This window comes from Sus scrofa, chromosome 2, assembly GCF_054392235.1.
Source record: "Sus scrofa isolate SSC_HxYL_T2T_F1_AM1 chromosome 2, Sscrofa_HxYL_maternal_Yorkshire_Landrace_v2.0, whole genome shotgun sequence".
Taxonomy (NCBI): Eukaryota; Metazoa; Chordata; class Mammalia; order Artiodactyla; family Suidae; genus Sus; species Sus scrofa.
Genome location: NC_139384.1, coordinates 52,871,035 through 52,892,286, shown reverse-complemented (window position 1 = coordinate 52,892,286; position 21,252 = coordinate 52,871,035). Strand labels below are relative to the sequence as shown.

General features: G+C 40.1%; 1 protein-coding gene and 1 non-coding gene across 3 annotated transcripts in view; one reads left to right on the top strand and one right to left on the bottom strand.

The window, feature by feature from the left end:
- Positions 1-21,252, top strand: part of SWAP70 (switching B cell complex subunit SWAP70) — an 83,134-nt gene that overhangs the window by 33,608 nt on the left and 28,274 nt on the right. For both annotated transcript variants that reach the window (XR_014837301.1, XM_003122981.7), the window contains exon 3: positions 10,676-10,849. Coding sequence is in view for 1 of the 2 variants with exons in the window: in XM_003122981.7 (XP_003123029.2) it covers positions 10,676-10,849 (174 nt within the window). In the remaining variant the exon portion in view is untranslated. The remainder of the gene's footprint in view (positions 1-10,675; positions 10,850-21,252) is intronic.
- Positions 6,770-6,876, bottom strand: LOC146405387 (U6 spliceosomal RNA). The gene has a single exon (XR_014839275.1). It is a non-coding gene; the product is annotated as a U6 spliceosomal RNA (small nuclear RNA).

Genomic DNA, 21,252 nt, shown 5'->3' with positions numbered 1-21,252 from the left:
GTGAAAGAGCCAAATCCTAGGCAACTAGACCACTAGGCAACTCCCTGAGTTTTTATTTTTAAAAATACATTTGTATATATATATTTTTTTAAGTTGGGATCATGTTGAACACTTGATAATAATATTGCCTGTTTCATGTCATTCAATTACAAAAAACTTTATAAGGATGCTAACATTTGTTTAGAGTCTATTGTATATCAGGTGCTATGCCAAATGTTTTAAACAAGTGTTCTAATTAAGTCTTTTTGTCGTTGTTGCCAAGTCAAAAGTTATTTATTTTAAAATATCAGTAAAATTGATTAACCTCTATTTTGGCTAATTAAGAAAAAAGGGAAAGTAAACAAGTTACTAGTGTCAAGAGTGAAAGTGGGCTCATCCCTAAAGGTCTAACAGATATTAAAAGGATAGTAAGAGAATGCTGTGGACAAATTTATGCCAACAGTTTGAGAACTTAAATGAGATAGACAAATTACTTGAGAAATAGAATTTACCAGAGTTGACACAGGACAGAATATAAAACCTGCATAACCCTATGTCTATTAAATAAATTAATTATCAAAACATTCATGCAAAGAAAACTCCAAGTCCAGATGGTTTCACTGGTGAATACTCTAAGTCATTTAAGGAAGAAATGACACCTATCTTACACAAACTCCATCAGAAAACGAGGAAAAGTGAACAATTGCAGATTTGTTTCATAAGGCCAGCATAACCCTGATATGAAAATATGAGATGAGCCATTACCAAAAAGTACAGAACAATATTCCTCATGAACATAGGTTTAAAAATACACAACAACTATTAGGTCAGTGAATCTAACAATATGTAAAATGATAATATATCACAATCAAGTGCAGTAAAATCCTTGGGAGGCAAGATTGGTTTACTACTTTATGTCAACTCTGTAAGTTAAATATTATCATTACCACCATTTTAAAGATGAAGAGATGGATCATGGGTTAATTTGCTTGCTTAAGGTCACCCAGCTACTAAGTGGTATTCAGTGACTGTATAATAGCTTTGTACCATGACTTTATAACCATTCCCTTTTTGGTGGACTTTTAATTTTTTCCCCACTCTTATAAATAATAGCAGGTATGTTAGGTAAATTTTTATCTAACTCCGATTCTCTTGTTAGCATAGATGATTTGAAGTAGAATTAATTCATAATTTCTGAGGGAAAAAATCTGTAATCAATTTCTAAAGCATCAAATTGGCCAATTTCCCTGTCTTCTGAGAATTATCTCTGTGTCTTGAAATGTCTAGTTTTAGAGACACAAATGAATTTAGTTTTGTAAATACTTTTAGTACTTTGAGTCGAAGTTGAGGTGATATCTTACTCTTCATATGTATGATTTTGAGGTCAAGTAATTATATGTTAAAAATAAAAACAACTTGACGCATTTCTTTCTAGGAAATTAACTTCCTTCTGGATACCTTGAAACTACTAGCAGCCATTATTAATAGATATGAGACTGTTGACTTAATAGGTGTGAAATAAACTGGAATTTTAAGTCGGAGCACTGTTTGTAATTGTAGATGAGGTGCTGAATGGAATCATGGATTTCTAGACCTTTTATAGTTAGAATGGACCTGGAGACCATTTCACTTTACAGATTTATTTTAATTGAGGTAGCATTAAATGTTGAATTTGCACCCTTCAATGGCTTGCTATTGTTTTTAAGTAAGTCCAGCATCCTTATCAGGGCACAGAAGCCCCTGTTCACTTTGGCCTCTGCAACCTCTCTAGCCTCCTCTTCTTCCTCTCCCCTTGTTATCAGGGCACAGAAGGCCATATTCAATTTGGCTTTTGCAACCTCTACCTTCTTCTTCCTCTCACCTTCTTGTTTAATTCAGTGAGACTACCTTGGCCTTCCTCAGATAACCAAGACTCTTCCTGCTGCACAGCCTTCAGACATGCTCTTCCTCTGCTGTTAAGTTTCCCCCACCTTTAACATGCAGCTAATTCCTGTTCATCCTTTAGGTCTCGTTTTGATTGTCACTTCTCAGGGAGGTTTCTCCACATAGCACCCCACCCATTCCAGACCTAACCAGCTTTCCTGTAACGTATGCTTACAACCTTTCGCACTTTGCCTTCTTACCACAATTTTCATCGTATAGGTGATTGTGTTACTGCGGTATTGTTTCATATCTTATCCCCCAGGAGTGTGAGTTCTGTGATGAGAAGGACTGGTTTACCACTGTCTAACTCTGTTGATTTTTATTCCTTCATGTGCAGAAGTTTTTAGGTTTGATGTAGTTTTGTTTATTTTTGCTTCTGTTGCTTATGCTTTTAGTATCATATCTAAGAAGTCATTGTCCATTCTAATGTCATGGATTCCCCCCCATATTTTTTTCTAGGAGTTTTATGCTTTCAGGTCATACATTTAGATCTTTATTCCATTTTGACTTAATTTTTGTATATGGTATAAGATAAGGGTCCATCTTCATTCTGTTGCATGTAGATACTCAGGATTCCCAACACAATTTGTTGAAGAGACTCTCCTTTTATCATTGCGTGGTCTTGGCACCCTTCTTAAAGATCATTTAACTGTATACATGAGGGTTTATTTCTCTGCTCTTTATTCTGTTTTATTGGCCTATATGTCTTTCTCTAGTCCAGTGACATACTGTTTTGATTACTGTATCTTTGTAATAAGTTTTGAAATCAAGAAGTATGAGACCCCCAACCTCATACTTCTCAAGATTATTTTGACTATTATGGATCTTTGAAATTCCATGTGAATTTTAGGATGAGCTGTTTTGTTTCTGCAGAAAAAAATGTCATTGGGATTTTGACAGGGGTTCCACTGAATCTGTAAATTGCTTTGTGTAGTATGAACATTTTAATAATATTAAGCCTTCCACTCTGTGAACATAGGATGTCTTTCCATTTATTTGTGTTGTCTTTAATTTCTTTGAGTAATGGTTTGTAGTTTTTAATGAATGAGTCTTGCCTCCTTGGTTAAGTTTATTCCTGAGTATTTTATTCTTTTTAAAAATTTATTTATTTATTTATTTTGTCCGTGGTGTACAGTGGCTTAATGTGGGATCTCAGTTCCCAGACCATGGATTGAATCTGGGCCGTAGCAGTGAAAGTGATGAATCCTAACCACTAGGCCACCAGGGAACTTACTATTTTATTCTTTTTGATGCTATTGCAAATGGGATTATTTTCTTAATATTCTTTTCAGAATGTCATTGTTAGCATATAGAAACACTGGTTTTTGAGTATTGACTTTGTATCCTGCAGGTTTTCTGAATTTATTAGTTGTAATAGGTTTTTTTTGGGGGGGGTGGTTTTTTGGTGGAATCTCTAGAGTTTTCTACATAAGAAAGAATATTTTATCTGCAGTTAATTTTACTTCTTTCTTTCTTTCCAATTTGGATGACTTTATTTCTTTTTCTTGCCTAGTTATTCTGGCTAGGACTTTCAGAGCCATATTAAATAGAAATGGTGAGAGTGAGCATCCTTGTATTATTCCTGGTCTTGGAAGAAAAGCTTTCAGTTTCCCTCTGTTGAGTATAATATTAGTTGTGTTAGTTGTGGACTTTTCATATATGATCTGATTTTGGTTTTTTGTTTGTTTTTTGTTTTGTTTTTTGTTTTTTTTTGTTTGTTTTTGTTTTGCTTTTTAGGGCTGCACCTGTGGCATATGGATGTTCCCAAGCTAGGGGTTGAATTGGAGCTATAGCTGCCAGCCTATGCCACAGCCACAGCAAATCAGGATCCAATCCTCGTCTGTGACCTACACCACAGCTCATGGCAGCTCTGGATCCCTGACCCACTGAGTAAAGCCGGGGAACGAACCCACATCCTCATGGATATCAGTCAGCTTCATTTCCCCTGCACCACGACGGGAACTCCTGTACTTTTTTTAAAAGGTATAAATGTCATCATTTAATATGCTTTTACCTTTGAGTATGATTAAACTAAGGAATAGAAGATTAGAATTTGGAGAACAAGCGGAATAGACAACTTATTAAAATCAAGTAAGACAAAACTTAGATCAAAAAGCCACTACCTATTTCTTGGGAAAACTAGCTTATGGAGAATTTGCAGTTCGGATCCCATTGCAGTCTGACTTATACCCAGACCTCTTGGCTGTCTTGAAGGTAACTAACTAATGACCACTGAATTACAACACCAACAGTCTTTTCCTTTTCTTTTCTTTTCTTTTTTCTTTTTTTTCTTTTTTTTTTTTTTTTTGGCTGTGCCTATAGCATGTGGAAGTTCTGGAGCTAGGGAACAAATCTAAGCTATAGCAGTGACAATGCTGGATCCTTAACCCACTGTGCCACCTGGGAACTCCCTTAAAACGTTTAAAAGATTTTCTTAATGTCTCTGTAGCACTTGGCACTTCATTAACCCTTCCTTATTCGTAGTTTCTCTTTCCATGGGTTCAGTTACCTGTGGTCAACCGTGGTCTAAAAATATTAAATAGAAAATTCCAGAAATAAAGAATTCATAAAACTTTTAATTGTGTATTCTGAGTAGTGTGAGGAAACCTTGTGCCTTTCTGTTTCGTCAGGCCTAGGACATGAATTGTCCCTTTGTTCAGTGTATCCCACCCATTAGTCACTTAATTATCAGCCACTTGGATTATCAGATTGACTGTCATGGGATTGCAGTCCTTGTGTTCAAGTAACTCTTATTTTACCTAAAAATGGACCTAAAGCCCAAGAGTAGTGATGCCATCAATTTGGATAGACCAAGGAGAAGCTGTAAAGTGCTTCCTTTAAGTGAAAAGGTCAAACTCCTCCACTTCATAAGGAAAGAAAAAACATTGTATGCTGAGATTGCTAATGTCTATAGTAAGAATGATTCTTCTATCCATAAAGTTGTGAAGAAGGAAAAGGAAATTCTGCTGGTTTTGCTGTTGCACTTGAGACTGCAGAAGTTATGGCCACATGGATAAGTGCTTAAGGATGGAAGAGGCATTAAACTTGTATAATGAGAGAGAGACCACATGCACATAAATTTTATTACATTGTTTATAATTGTTCTGTTTCATTATTGATTATTGCCCTCATCTCTTACTGGGCCTAATTTATAAATTAAACTTTATCCTAGATGTGTATGTACAGGAAAAAACATGGATGTATAGGGTTCGTAATTACCTGCGATTTCAGGCGTCCACTGGGGGTCTTGGAACTTACCACTCATGGATAAGTGGACACTACTGGGTTGATCAAACCTTCCCCTTACTGTTTCCTCACTCAGTTTTCAGGCTTTGTGGTTTTCCTACCACTCTGACTGTTTTTTCCAGTCTTCATAATTCCTCTTCCTCCTTCTCTCTTTGTAAGTATGCCGATCCCTTGAGGTTCTGTTTTTGATTCCATTTCTTTTCTCATTTTATGTTTTCTCTTGGTGATCTCATTGACCATCGTGGCTTCAGTCATTTAGCTGATTCACAAATCTGCCTCTCCTCTTAGGTTACAGATGATCTCTGGACGCCTCCATCTCTGTGTCTTAGCAGAACTACAGCTTGAAGATTCACATAACTGAACACCTGAGCTTTCTTTCTTCCTTGTTTTTTTGTCCTCTTCCTCCAGTGGCTGTTCCCCAAACGTGGTTGGTATGCTGCTCTTCCTGTGCTTTGGCTCATGCCATTTCCTTTCCTATCCTTCGGAATAGTTGTCCCTGTATTCTTCAATATACTTCAAGGTCTGCTTCAAATGCCATCTTTTCTTCAAAGTACTAATCTGGGCTGCAGATGATCTGTTTGTTCTTTGTTCTAAAATTGAGCATTGCAGCACTACATGCAATAGCCAAGACATAGAAACAACCTAAATGTCCATCAACAGAGAGTCGATCAAGAAGATGTGGTACATATACACAATGGAATATTACTCAGCCATTAAAAGGAAAGAAATAATGGCATTTGCAGCAACATGGATGGACCTAGAAACTATCATGCTAAGTGAAGTCAGTCAGACAATGAGACTGACTTCAAATGCTATCACTTACATGTGGAATCTAAAATAAGGACACAATGAATTTCTTTGCAGAACAGATACTGACTCACAGACCTTGAAAAACCTGTAGTTTCTAAATGAGACAGGTTGTGGGGGGGGAGAATGCACTGAGGGTTTGGGATGGAAATGCTATAAAATTGGGTTGTGATGATTGTTATACACTTATAAATGTAATAAAATTCATTAAGTAATTTTAAAAAATAAATTCTATTTTTTTTTTTTTCTTTTTGCCCTTTTCTAGGGCCGCTCCTGCAGCATATGGAGGTTCCTAGGTTAGGGGTCCAGTCAGAGCTATAGCCACCAGCCTATACCAGAGCCATAGCAATGCAGGATCCGAGCCGCATCTGCAACCTACACCAAAGCTCACAGCAACGCCGGATCACTGAATGAGGCTGGGGATTGAACCCGCAACCTCATGGTTCCTAGTCGGATTCGTTAACCACTGTGCCACAACGGGAACTCCAAAAAATAAATTCTTAATAAAATAAAATTGAGGGTTTCCTACAGGCTATATTTCTTTTATTTTTTATACTGATTGATTGATTGTCTTTTTAGGGCTGCACCTGAGGCATATGGAAGTTCCCAGGCTAGGGAGTTGAAGCTATAGCTGCTGGCCTACACCACAGCCACAGCTATGAGGGATCTGAGCCTCATCTGCGACCTACACCACAGGTCATGGCAACACCGGATCCTTAACCCACTGAGCACGGCCAGAGGTCAAACCTGTGTCCTCATGGACGCTAGTCAGATTCGTTTCTGCCGAGCCACAAAGGGAACTCCTTTTTTTTTTTTAAATATGGAATGCTTCACAAATATTAATGTCATCCTTGCCCAGGGGCCATGCTAATTTTCTCTGTATGGTTCCAGTTTTAGTATATGTGATGCTCAAGTAAGTACCCTCCAGGCCATTTTTTTTAAATTATAAAACTCTTTGTGATTTCATCTGTTTGCTTTTCTAGACATAAAGCCAGCCACTCCCCCTCAGGAACTCTAAAATTTACCCATAATCCACATAGAATCACTTCTTCCTCAGGACAAGGCTGTATGCTTTTTTTTTTTTTTTTTTTTTTTTTTTTATTATTTTCCCACTGTACAGCAAGGGGGTCAGGTCATCCTTACATGTATACATTGCAGTTACAGTTTTTTCCCCCACCCTTTCTTCTGTTGCGACATAAGTATCTAGACATAGTTCTCAATGCTATTCAGCAGGATCTCCTTATAAATCTATTCTAGGTTGTGTCTGATAAGCCCAAGCTCCCGATCCCTCCCACTCCCTCCCCCTCCCATCAGGCAACCACAAGTCTCTTCTCCAAGTCCATGATTTTCTTTTCTGAGGAGATGTTCATTTGTGCTGGATATTAGATTCCAGTTATAAGTGATATCATATGGTATTTGTCTTTGTCTTTCTGGCTGTATGCTTTTGTGCACATGTCATTTCCCCAGAGTAGCCTGTCCTCCACTTAATGCATCTTAGGAGTGTGGGTGGATAGAGTTGAAGATGGTGGCTTTTGAAACTAGTCCTGTAGGAGATCCCGTTATGGCGCAGTGGAAAAGAATTCGACTAGTAACCATGAGGTTGTAGGTTTGATCCCTGCCCTTGCTCAGTGGGTTAAGGATCCAGTGTTGAGGTGAGTTGTGGTGTAGGTCACAGACGCAGCTCGGATCTTGTGTGGCTGTGGCTGTGGCTGTGGTGTAGGCTGGCAGCTGTAGCTCTGATGCGACTTCTAGCCTGGGAACTTTGATGTGCCGTGGGTGCAGCCCTAAAAAGCAAAATAATTTAAAAAATTTTTTTAAATCTTTTAATTAAAATTTTTTTTTAATTTTAAAAAAGGAAATGAAGAGAAAAGAAAAAAGAAAAGCAGCAGCAGCCATTACTTTATCTTCGTGGGGTCATTTGTGTATGAAGGTGGCGTGGGAAATGGTGTCAGGCTGAGACAGGTGCTGAAGGCAGAGCACAAAGGATAGCTTCCTCTCCAAGGGAACTGGCTTGCCAACCACCAATTCTACCTAGAGAATGAGAGAAACTACTTCTTGCAGCCAACTAGTGATTTCCTTATAGTACACACACACCTTATTCATCTCTCTCTCAAAAGAAACTGCTTTGCTCATGTTGACCTGTCGCCCCCTCTGCCTCCTCCTGTACATTTTCCGTATTATCCTCAATGTCGCTTTTGTTTTTTATTTTTAATTTTTTTTGCTTTTTAGAGTCGCGCCTGCAGCATATAGAGGTTCCTAGGCTAGGAGTTGAATCGGAGCTACAGCTGCCGACGTACGCCACAGCCGCAGCAATGTCAGATCCGAGTCACTTCTGTGACCTACACCACACCTCGAGGCAACACCAGATCCTTTACCCACTAAGCAAGGCCAGGTATTGAACCTGCAGCCTCATGGTTCCTGGTCAGATTTGATTCCACTGCACCACAATGGAAACTCTCAATATGGCTGTTAAAGTGTAGGTTGTGTATGTTTCTCCCTTCTACTCTTTCAGTAGAGATAAATCCTAACTCCTGAATATGAATTATAAAGCTCTTCATGATCTGGTCTTCACCTACTTCTCTAACCCAGTTTGTCACTGTGCCCCATGCAGTGGACGTTTGTCATTTTTTGGGTCTGTCCAGGATCCAAACTCTTTTCTTGTGTTTGGGAAATTCCACAGTGTCTTGTTAGAGGACAGGACCTGTCTCACATCTCAGATATTGAAAAGTTTAGATACCCATTCTCCCTGCTCCCTGGCAACTAGGGCATAGGAATGTGACCCAGTCTTAGCCAGTGGGACTTTGAATCTCCAGTGAACGACACAGAGGATACAGAGGATCAAGGACTGGGTCAGAGGCATCAGTATTATATTGTGTTATATTGGCAGTGGCGCCTCCCCCCCGCTGATCCCATGAGTGGTTTCAATGGCAGTGCCAACTTCCTAGCCTGGATTGGTAATAATGGCTTAGTTTCAGAGTCTAGATTTTTCAGCCCTGGTGTTGGATCTTTGAGGTCACCCATTGCTCTTTCAATAAATTCCTTATCTGTTTAAAGGAACTCAAGATTCTGTTGACCTTGAGTTTCGATTATTTGCACTTAGAGCCTTGAGTCATACCGCCCTGCAGTACCAAGTGCCCCATTCACATTAATCTTTCTGCAGTTCTTCCAAACCAACCATGAGCTTCCACCTATGAGCTTTCTCTTATTCAGTTCTACCTGGAAGGTTCTTTACCCCATTCTCAAACTGTTTTGATTCTTTATGGTCCTTTAGGACTTTGCTCTATTATGTCACTTTTTCTGCAAATCCTCCCCAAATTCTTAAGATTTGGTTAGCTCCTCAGTGTTCCCACAGAATCCTCTGCTTGCCTCTATTATAATACTTATCACACTATATTGTAATTGTCCTGACATTCCTTGGTGATGTGGGCTAGCAGTATATTAAGTGTCTTTGCTTTGTCCCTGGTAGATAATAATTACTGTCTAAATGTTATCTGCTGAATGAGTGGAAAACTATTGAATTATACACTGTTATATTAATATTTGTCTATTTGCACGTCTATTTTTCCTAATGAACTCTGAATGTTCTAAGAGTAGGGATCAGTTCTTCTTCATCTTTATAGCCTTAATTTGTAGCAAGATTTATTTGGCTCATAATTGATATTGAGGGAATGTTGTATGCACGATTGAATGACTGAGTGGCAGAGCTGTCTTTTTAGAATTTCAGTTAAACAGCTCTTCCCCAAAGTAAGTATCTTCCTTGGGGAAGATATGTGGTATCTTATTTACCATATAGGTAATGATGAGATATCTGCATGTGGCTGATATTGAGTAATTGACATTCTCAACTCCTCTGTGCTAGAATTGGTGATCTCTTTAGAAGATAATGTTTATGCATGAAAAAAATAGCTATTTCACAAGCCAGTAAATATGTGCCAGATGAGTAATATGGGCAGCTGTTGCTTCAGTGTTAGACTAAATATAGCATTCTTTTTTTTTTTTTTTTTTTTTTTTTGGCTTTTTAAGACTGTACCCGCAGCACATGGAAGTTCCCAGACTAGGAGTCAGATGGGAGCTGCAGCTGCTAACCTACGTCACTGCCACAGCAACATGGGATCCAAGCCACATCTGAGACCTACACCACAGCTCAAGGCAACGCCAGATCCTTAACCCACTGAGCAAGGCCAGGGATCAAACCTGTGTCCTCATGGTTGCTAGTTGGGTTTGTTACCGCTGAGCCACGATGGGAACTCCTAAATATAACATTCTTTTTTCTTTTTGTCTTTTTTTTGTCTTTCTTAGGGCTGCTCCCTCGGCATATGGAGGTTCCCAGGCTAGGGGTCTAATTGGAGCTGTAGCCGATGGCCTACGCCAGAGCCACAGCAACAAGGGATCCGAGCTGCGTCTGCAACCTACACCACAGCTCATGGCAACACCGGATCCTTAACCCACTGAGCAAGGCGGGGGATCGAACCCGAAACCTCATGGTTCCTAGTCAGATTCGTTAACCACTGAGCCACAACGGGAACTCCCCCTAAATATAACATTCTTAATTAAGCCTTTGGAAGTGGAATTTCCTAAGCAACTACTTAGGAAATGGTTATTGGTTGATCGGATTGATTTAAATGGAAGCCTGTAGTTGGCTTTGTCTTTTTGTTTTGCTTGGTTTATATACTGCTTATTCGGGACTGGTTCATTGGAATTTTTCCTCACTCCTTTTTAGGTCCAAGACAATTTTGACAAGATTGAATTCAATAGGATGTGTTGGACCCTCTGTGTCAAAAAAAACCTCACGAAGAGTCCCCTGCTCATTACGGAAGATGATGCATTTAAAATATGGGTTATTTTCAACTTTTTATCTGAAGACAAGTATCCACTAGTGATTGTGCCAGAAGAGGTAAGATGTGACTTTGGGAAGTTTATCATGGCCATCTTAGCATTCAGTAGATCTCACTTCGAAGTATTTGTGTTAATTCACTGTAGTTATGGAAGGAAATCCTGTACTAGTGTTTTGGGATCAAGGGGAAAATAGCTTAAATCCAAAAAAGTCCAAAACTTAGTGATTTGGGGTCATGCAATAACCCAGTAACCCTCAAGATTGCAGACAGGGTGGGACTCTTCCTTTCTAAATGTCTATAATTATGGATGAATCCATAGTCATGCTCAAGGAGTCTTTATTCAGCATAAAAGACAACATAATTTTCTGTCGACTTACATATTGGCAAAACCACAAGAGCTGGCTGAGTCAAGCTACATAGGAAACACATAGGATCCAAAATGCTGCCCCCAAAGCTGCTTTGCAAGAGGAAATACTACCCTTGTTTCAAAATCTAGGATGAAGACTTTTTAAAAATACTTCCCAAAGTAAATGCAAAAAGGACATTTGCTTATTTTGTTCTGGGTTATTTTCCCTGAGCTTCCAAAGGAGGGAAAAAAAATAAAGGTGTAAAGTTTCTGTGCCCTTCCTGTGCTAAAAAATGATACATTTAATACATGCTTATTACAGTAGTAAGTTTAGAAAAGACTATAATATACAGATTAATCAGCTGCTGTCCTCCCCTTAAAAAAGTGATCTGTAATCCCCTAACCTTGGACAGATTATTTAACCTCTTGAGTTTTAATTTTCTCCTCCATAAAATAGCGCTCCTGGAGTTCACCTGTGGCACCATAGGTTAAGGATCTGGTGTTGTCCCTGCAGCGGCTCAGGTTGCTGCAGTGGTATGGTTCGATCCCAGGCCTGGGAACTTTCACACACCATGGGTGTGGCCAAAAAAAGTAGATAGGGCTCATAACAGTGTTTAAGGATTGTGGGGCTCTGCATTTATAGGACTTAGTAAATGAAGTAAGTCAGAGAAAGATGAATACCATATGATTTCATTCATATGTGGAACAAATAAAATAACTGAACAAGCCAAACAAAAACATGTAGCTACAGGGAACAGAGTAGTGGTTACCAGATGGGAAGTGGGGGTGGGGAGGGGGAAATAGGTAGAGGTCAGCTGTATGGTGATGATGAATCTAAATTTTTGGTGAACACACTCTAGTGTATACAGAAGTAGAAATACAATATTGTATACACGAAACTTATATAATATTATAAACCAGTGTTGCCTCAATATGAAATCTGAAATTAAAAAAAATAATAATTAAATAAAATTGTGACGAGGGGAAAAAATAAATGAAGAATTTAGCTTAGTTCCTGGCAGGTAATATATACTTAGCTCCTATGATATTATTGTGTACATTTTTGTATACTGATCTGCTCATTTCTGTAGGATAAATTTCTAGCAATGGAATTCTGTCTTAAGAAATGCACACTTGCAAGGTAAGAGATGAACGAGGCAGCATTGCCCTTCAGAAAGACTGTACCAATTTATGCACCTGTGAGCAGTGATTGAGGGTGCCTGTTATTACCGATCCTGCCAATAAGCAATCTGGTCTGCGATTCATGTCCAGGTTAGGAAAATCCATTTAAAAGTTCACACTGCAGCATTTTATTTCAAATTAGCAAGCATTTATTGACTAGCAAGAGTAAATGAGGCAAGAGGAATACAAAGTGAAAAAGATGACTTCCTGCCCTCAAGGAATCTGCAGTCTGCTCAAGAAAAAGAAAAAAGTCAAGTGTCGTTCAAAGCAAAATGAACTACCTCTTATAAGAGATGCAAATACCATGCAGATACCGAGAAGGGAAGGCTTTATTCCAGCTTGGGGAAAAGTCAGGGATCAGGGAAGGCTTTTTAAGAGAGGCAATATAGTGTAGTGGTTAAAAGCAGGGTCCTAACCTTTTTCTGTAAAGGGCCAGCCGGTAAATTTTTGAGACTTTGTGGGCTTTCTGGGCCATATTGTGTCTGTTGCAGACACAGACACTCAGCTCTGCTGTTACTAGAGTGAAAGCAGCTATAGGCCACAGTATATTGTTGTACTTTAATAGGATTTTTATTTATGGATGTTGAAGTTTGAATTTTGCATAATTTTCATGGACTGTGAAGTATTGTTCTTTTGATTCTCCTCCCATCACCCAGCCACTTAAAAATGTAAAAACTATCCTGCTGTATAGCACAGGGAACTATATCTAGTCACTTGTTACGGAACATAATAGAGGATAATGTGAGAAAAAGAATATCTATCTATGTACGACTGGGTCACCTTGCTAGATAGTAGAAATTGACAGAACACCGTAAATCAACTATAATCGAAAAAAATAAAAATCATATCAAAAAATAAAGAGTTCCCACTGTGGCTCAGCAGAAACGAATCTGGATCCTATCCATGAGGACTCAGGTTTGATCCCTGGCCTTGCTCAGTGTATTAAGGATCCGGTGTTGCCATGAGCTGTGGTATAGGTTGTAGATGCAGCTCAAATCTGGCCTTGCTATGGCTGTGGTGTAGGCCAGCCGCTACAGCTCCGATTCGACCCCTAGCCTGGGGACCTCCATATGCCGTGGGTGTGGCCCTAAAAAGACAAAATAAATAAATGTAGGAATTATCCTTACAGCATGGTGTATAAAAATAGGCTAAGAGCCAGATTTGGCTGCTGAGCTGGATTTGACTCATGGGCTGTAATTTGGAATTTCCTAATTAAGAGTATGGAGTCAGGTTTCTTGGGTTTGAATTTTGGCTCCATAATTCTACTAGCTGTGTGACCTTGGGCAATTTACTTAATTAGTTTTTGCTGCAGTTTTCCTCAGCTGTGAAATAAGGCTAATGATAGTGTCTCTCTCCTACTGTGTTTGTGAAGATCAAATGAGAAGAATGCCTGACCTTAGAAAGTGCTCATTAAGTGTCAGCTATTATATTTAGGGGAAGATAGCACTTATCCTAGGCTTTAAGGGATGGGAATAATTTTGACTAATGGAGAAGGCAGAGGAGAAGATTTCTGGGTGGAAGGAAAAGTGAGCAAGGTTTTATGTGGCAGGAAAGCAAAGCAAGCTCATACCTGAGATGAATGAGGTATCCAGCTTGACTGAATTGCCCATCTTAGAAACAGCTAGACTGACTGATTTAAGCCAAAAAGGATTTTTTTTAAGAAGATAGTGGGTAGGAATTCCCGTCATGGCACAGCGGAAATGAATCTGACTAGGAACCATGAGGTTGCAGGTTTGATCCCTGGCCTCATTCAATGGGTTAAGGATCTGGCATTGCTGTGAGCTGTGGTGTAGGACAGCAGCTATAGCTCCAATTTGACCCCTAGCCTGGGAACCTCCTAACACCCCCCCAAAAAAAAAGATACTGGGTAGCTTACAGAATGGCTAAGATGGCTGAAAAACCAGGTGTGGAGGCTGTGCAGCCTGGAATGACTCCAGTGAGGAATCACAGGGAAAATGGATGTTATGCTTGTACCATGGACCCTGTACTTGTACCTCTGGCCCTGCACACCGGTGCTGCCCAGGAACTCAGATCTTCTGCAACTGTTCTTGGTGCCACAGATCGTTTTCTATGCCTGCTTCCCAGTCACAGGGCCTGATGCATCTAATTTTTATGCCCCAGGTTAGGTGCCATGAGCTGGCTGCTAAGGAGGCCTGGAAAGAATCTATTTGTGTTTTTAGCTTCCACATTGGGAATTCCCCAAACATGAGAAGGGGGTTAGATGCTGAGCAGTCAAAAAGAAGGACAGGAGTTCTCACTGTGGTGCAGCGGAAATGAATCTGACCAGTAACCATGAGGTTTCGGGTTCCATCCCTTGTCCTTGCTCAGTGAGTTAAGGATCTGGCATTGCCATGAGCTGTGGTGTAGGTTGCAGATGCGGCTCGGATCCTGCGTTGCTGTGGCTGTGGTGTAGGCCGGCATCTGTAGCTTCAGTTAGACCCCTAGCCTGGGAACCTCCATATGCCATGAGTGTGGCCCTAAAAACCAAAAAAAAAAAAAAAAAAAAGAAGAAGGACACATGTCCCTTCTAACTAGAACATGATGGCTGTGCAGAAGAGACATGTTTCAGATCTGGGCGAGTGGGATGCACTGATGTAGTAGAGTTGTTTAAAGCATGGTCTTTGAAATCAGACTGCCAAGTTTCAATCCCTCCTCAACCACTTTTCAGTTCCATGACCTTGAACAGATTACTTTATCTCTCTGTTTGGGTTTCCCCCTATGGAAATTGGGGATAACCACTTCCTTCCTTGGACTCTTGTGAGGACTAAAATAGTTGATGTATGTGAAGCATTTAACTTAGTGTCTGGCCTCATGATAAATGGTTACTAACAGCATGTGTCTGTGGATGTGAATGAACGGCAGGGTGATGAGCAGTTTGGGGATATGCTGTATGCTGATGGGTTTGGTACCTTTGGGATTTTGAGTGGAGCTGCCCAGTTTCAACCAGAAGAGCATGTCTAGAGGTGTGAGGGACCAGGGCTAGAGACAGGGGCAGGGAAGCCATGGGAGTAGGTTGGATGCAATGGATTTGGGAGAAGCGAGAGCTGAGGACAGAATCTTGGGCCCGTTTCTGTAACAGAGGAAGGAAGTCAATTTGGTAAAGGAAGCTGAATCGAATAGCCTGAGGTGGGAGAGTGTTGAGTCACAGGTGCCAAAGAAAGAAATAGTTCTAAGAAGTGGAAAAGTAGCTACAGGCATTAGATGCTATAGAAAAATTAGCGAGTGAGAAGTTGCACTTAGATCTAACAGAAAGGTGGTCATTGGCAATCAAGGAGAAGGCAGTTTCACTACTGTGGTAAGAACAGTTTTCTTAGTGCTTAATAATAATGATGATGTAATTATGCACTTACGTTAAAGGGGAAATAAAAAATAAAATATTCTATGGAATTTTTGTTCTTGAAAATTGCCTTATTTAATACGGAGGTGTATAGAAGGGAATAGAATATTGCTAGATGTAGAAAAAGATATACCAGTGGTATTTTAAAAATCTAGGTGCCAGGAGTTCCCGTTGTGGTGCAGCAGAAGTGAATCTGACTAGGAACCATGAGGTTGTGGGTTCGATCCCTGGCCTCACTCATCAGGTAAAGCAAGACACCATCAAACTTCTGGAAGAGAACAGAGGCAAAACATTCTCTGATATCAACCTCATGAATATTTTCTTAGGTCAGTCTCCCAAAGCAACAAAAATAAAAGCAAAAATAAACCAATGGGACCTAATCAAACTGACAAGCTTTTGCACAGCAAAAGAAACCAAAAAGAAACCAAAAAGACAACTTACAGAATGGGAGAAAATAGTTTCAAATGATGCAACAGACAAAGGCTTAATCTCTAGAATATACAAGCAACTTATACAACTCAACAGCAAAAAAGCCAACCACCCAATGGAAAAATGGGCAAAAGACCTGAATAGACATTTCTCCAGGGAAGATATACAGATGGCCAACAAGCACATGAAAAACTGCTCAACATCCCTGATTATTAGAGAAATGCAAATCAAAACTACCATGAGATACCACTGCACACCAGTCAGAATGGCCATCATTAATAAGTCCACAAATAAGTGCTGGAGGGGTTGTGGAGAAAAGGGAGCCCTCCTGCACTGTTGTTGGGAATGTAAGCTGGTACAGCCACTATGGAGAACAGTATGAAGGTACCTTAGAAATCTGTACATAGAACTACCATATGACCCAGCAGTCCCACTCTTGGGCATATATCCAGACAAAATTTTCCTTAAAAAAGACACATGCACCGGCATGTTCATTGCAGCTCTATTCACAGTAGCCAAGACATTAAATCAACCCAAATGTCCATTAAAAGACAATTGGATTAGGAAGAAGTGGTATATGTACACAATGGAATACTACTCAGCCATAAAAAAGAATGACATAATGCCATTTGCGGCAACATGGATGGAACTAAAGACTCTCATACTGAGTGAAATAAGTCAGAAAGAGAAAGACAAATACCATATGATATCCTTTATAACTGGAATCTAATATATGGCACAAATGAACCTTTCCACAGAAAAGAAAATCATGGACTTGGAGAATAGACTTGTGGCTGCCCCGGGGGAGAGGGAAGGGGTGGGAGGGATCGGGAGCTTGGGGTTAACAGATGCAAACTATTGCTCTTGGAATGGATTTACAACGAGATCCTGCTGTGTAGCACTGAGAACTATGTCTAGATACTTACATCGCAACAGGACAATGGGAGGAAAATTATGTATACATGTATGTGTAACTTGGTCCCCATGCTGTACAGTGGAAAAAAATAAAGAAAAAAGAAGTAGAAGGGAATAGAATATTGCTAGATGTCGAAAAAGATGTACCAGTGGTATTTTAAAAACCTAGCTGCTGTTGGAAGAATTCATTAGTAAAATTGCTAGTGTCTTTTTCTTAAGACTTATTTTTTTGGTCTTTTTAGGGTTGCACTTGAGGTATATGGAGGTTCCTGGGCTAGGGGTCAGATTGGAGCCCCTGCCACCGGCCTATGCCACAGCCAGATTCGAGCCACATCTGTGACCAACACCGCAGCTCATAGCAGCACCGGATCCTTAACCCACTGAGTGAGGCCAGGGTTTAAACCTGGATCGTCATGGATACTAGTCAGATTTGTTTCTGCTGAACCTCTAGGGGAACTCCATTTTTAAAGGCATTTTGTAATTACACCCAGTGTTCAAAATTTGTGTTTTCTTTGGAACTGGAGATGGGGTGGGTCTCTTGTCATCTTTTGGTTCTTTCCATCACTAAAATATTCATGGTGGACTTGAAAGTGACTTTGTCCTGATTTCAGAATTAGAAATTAGTGAGCAAGGAGACTTACCTTATTCCTCGAAGCAGCCCTTACTTGACGTGAAGGTCTTGTCACTGGCTTTATTTACTTATGTATTTATTGGCTGCCCCTGTGGCTTGTGGAAGTTCCTGTGCCAGAGATCAAACCCATGCCACAGTAGCAGCCCGAGCCACTGCAGTGACCACACCTGATCCTTAATCTGCCACACCACAAGGGAGCTCCTTGTCTTTGATTTTACATCATCACTGGGTCACAGGCTGTGGAGAGAGCCAGTCAGTATCAGCTTCCTGACTCCTGTGCTTAAGACACTCGAAACATTGCTGCTCCAGGTGACCTGCAAAACTGAGACCCACATAAGACTTGATGTGGGCCATGACTTTATGTTCCCACCTAGAGCCCAAGCCAAGGCTCCAAGCTTGCTTGCCTTTGTCTTTTCAGGCTATCAGGAATTTCTGGTCCTCTCCTAAACAAGTTAATCTCATTTGAGAATAGCCTCTTTTTGCCTAGTCAGGATAGCCAGGGAGCATACCTTGTCATGTCATTGTTTGGACTTACTGTGTTTGTTTGTTTGTTTTTCTTTTTTGGCCACACCCTCGGCATGCGGAAGTTCTTGGGCTAGGAGTGGAATTGGAGCTACAGCTGCTGGCCTACACCACAACCACAGCAACTCGGGATTTGAGCTGCATCTTGTGGCAATGCCAGATCCTTAACCCACTAAGCAAGGCCAGGGATCAAACCCACATCCTCATTGATACTAGTCAGGTTCGTAACCCACTGAGCCACAACAGGAACTCCCTATTCTGTTGTTTTGAAGTCCTTAACTCCTTCAGCATTTCTTCTGATTAGAAGTGGAATTAGAGTGAGTTGTAGAGATTATTCAGGAGTACTTCTGTGGGGAAAGAAGGGATTATACAAACAGATTTATGTGGAATTGCTTTGTCTGGCTGTTGAACCAGCCTCCTAAGGTTTAAAATATGGCCTTGTGTTTATTGAGCTCTTAGCACATCTCCTGGCCTTTGCTCAATCACTGAAAATTCAAGGTCACACATTTTGTGAAAAACACTAGAGTGTTTCTTTAAGGTGTCCATTCTTTCTTAGATTTTGCTTCCTTCCTAAATACTTTAATAGTATTTAAAAAAAAAAAACGGTATTTTCAACTAGTTTTAGACTTACAGATTTTAATGAAAGTTGGTATGAAAACAGATACATTTAAAAATAAATTTTGAAGTATGTCTCAACTTGACATGAGTTTGTTTTGTCCTATTACTAAAAATTTTTAGGTTTTGTTAATTTAAAGCAATTTTTAGGTTTTCAGTCATTTATCATAATAATTATTTGCATTTTAAGTCCAAAGTGTTTCTCTTTTTTAAATTTTTATTAATTTTTTTCATTACTTCAGACTTTATCCTCCAACTTTAATTAATACTATGGAAGATATAAGTGGTAGTTATGTGAATAACAGGTGGTATAAATAAGTTTGCTTTTGATTCAGTTTCCCACCACCTAGAAAGTAGTATCAAAAATAATGAATAAATAAAGTGACTTCCTATACAAATGTCAAGAAATAGCATGTCACCATTTGAGATGGTTATGTAATTTTTGTCAAATGATATTCCTGAAAATGCGTGTCTGTGAAGTGTAGTTTTTACATTAGTATACATTTCCTACAGTGCCAAGAACAAAACAGGACGTGACCATTGCTTATTTGGAAGAATTGCCTTTATGCAATTAAATATCAAAACCTGAAATAGTTTTAGGCGATCTTTAGTATAATAAAGTCCGAACTGTTATTAGTCATTAAAGGCCTTCTTTCATCATTATAGGGAAAGAACTTTTAACAAGTTAATTTTGGAGCCAGAGGCCTGAAAAACCACATGCAGCTCGAAAGTTTATTCTTTGTTATTTTTGGTTCAACTAGCCTTGGAAGGAGGAAGTAAGCTGCTTCCTGAAACTGAATGAGCTCTTAGAATTGATGCAGCCCACTCAGACCAACACAGCAGCACGTGGTTTATTATTTAGTATACTCCAATAGTTGAGAATGGGAATGTTTGTCTCCCCTTGGCCCAACAGAATGAACTAAGAGGTCCGTAAGTTATTTGGTTATGATAAGTATATGTTTGTGTTTGAAGTCAACAGGAAGTGAATCTCGATTAGTTGCTCTGCAGTCCCTGGAAATGCTGAGCAGATGCTGGGTGCTGGTGGCAGACTCTGAAGGGTTGGGGAGAGCACCTTCAGAAGGTTCAGGATGAGCCTGGGAAGCTGCCTCTACAGCTGAGCTTGCTTCTACCAGGAAACATTGTGAAAAACTACGAGGAATTGAAGCTCCGAGTGTGAGGGGCCCGAGTTCATTCCCAGGGGTGGGTGAGGAAAAGTCAAAGCTATTTCCTGACTTGGACTACTGCTAATGGTCCGTTGAATGCAACAGCTTGTCACGCCTACTTGTTGTCATCCTCTCCGTCCATGCGGTCACACCCGTGACCTCACTACTAAAACTTCTAGTAGTGCTTATACAACCTTTATCCCAGGTTATTGATCAGGCAGCATGGGCCTTCTTTTTGGCCCTTGAGAGACTGAACTTCTGTGCATCATAATGCCTCTAAGGTGTTTTGCTTTGGTCATTTATGTAACTGACTTTCTTTTTTCTCTTTGTTTCTTTTTTACCGTCTTCTCTTTTCTGTCCCATTCTCTTCTTCCCTCTTCCCTTTCTTTCTTTTTTCTTTTTATGGCTGTACCTGTAGCATATGGAAGTTCCCAGGGTAGGGGCTGAATCGGAGCTGCAGCTGAGGTCTTCGCCACAGCCATGGCAACACTGGATCTGAGCTGCATCTGCTACCTACGCCACAGCTGCAGCAATGCTGGATCCTTCAACCCACCACACCGGGCCGGCGATTGAACCCTCACCTCCACAGCAACCCAAACCACTGTAGTCAGATTCTTAGCCCACTGTCACAGAGTGAACTCCTTTTAAATGTCCAGAAAGAAAGAAGTAACATTGATGGAGTACCTAGTAGGCCAGACATTGTGCACAATGTTCAGTATTTGTCCTATTTTATTCCCGTAGTAGTTCTATGTGAGTATTATGCTCATTTGATAGATGAGAAAACTGAGGCTTAGCTTAGTTTATTTCTGTTTCATTAATTGAGCTCCACTGCATTCTCTGTACAATGCTGAGTTCTGGAGGTTCAGAAATGAATGGGACATCATCCCTCCTATAAAGGAATTCGGAAAAATTAGCCAGCGGCCACTATGTTAAGTGTAGCAGTAACTTTGATACAGTATGCTGAGTGCAGTGACATAGAAAAGGAACACTTGACCTGGGTCAGAGCAGTTTTACTAGAACAGAGCTTCTGCAACTTAAATGTGCATCTGGAAATATGTGGGATTCCTGTTAAAATGCAGATTCTCCTTTTGGGGTCTTTGGGGGGAGTATGAGATCCTTCATTTCCAACAGCCTTCCAGGTGATGCTAATGCTGCTGTTCCACATTTTGAACCACTTTGAGGGGGAATATTCTAGATGATGTAGGATTTGAACAAATACCAGTTAGCCAGGTAGAGAAATGGGGAAAGGTAATCTAGACATTCAGGACAGCTTGGGGAAAGGCACAGAAGCATAAGAAAGTGTGTTAAATGGGTAAAGTACT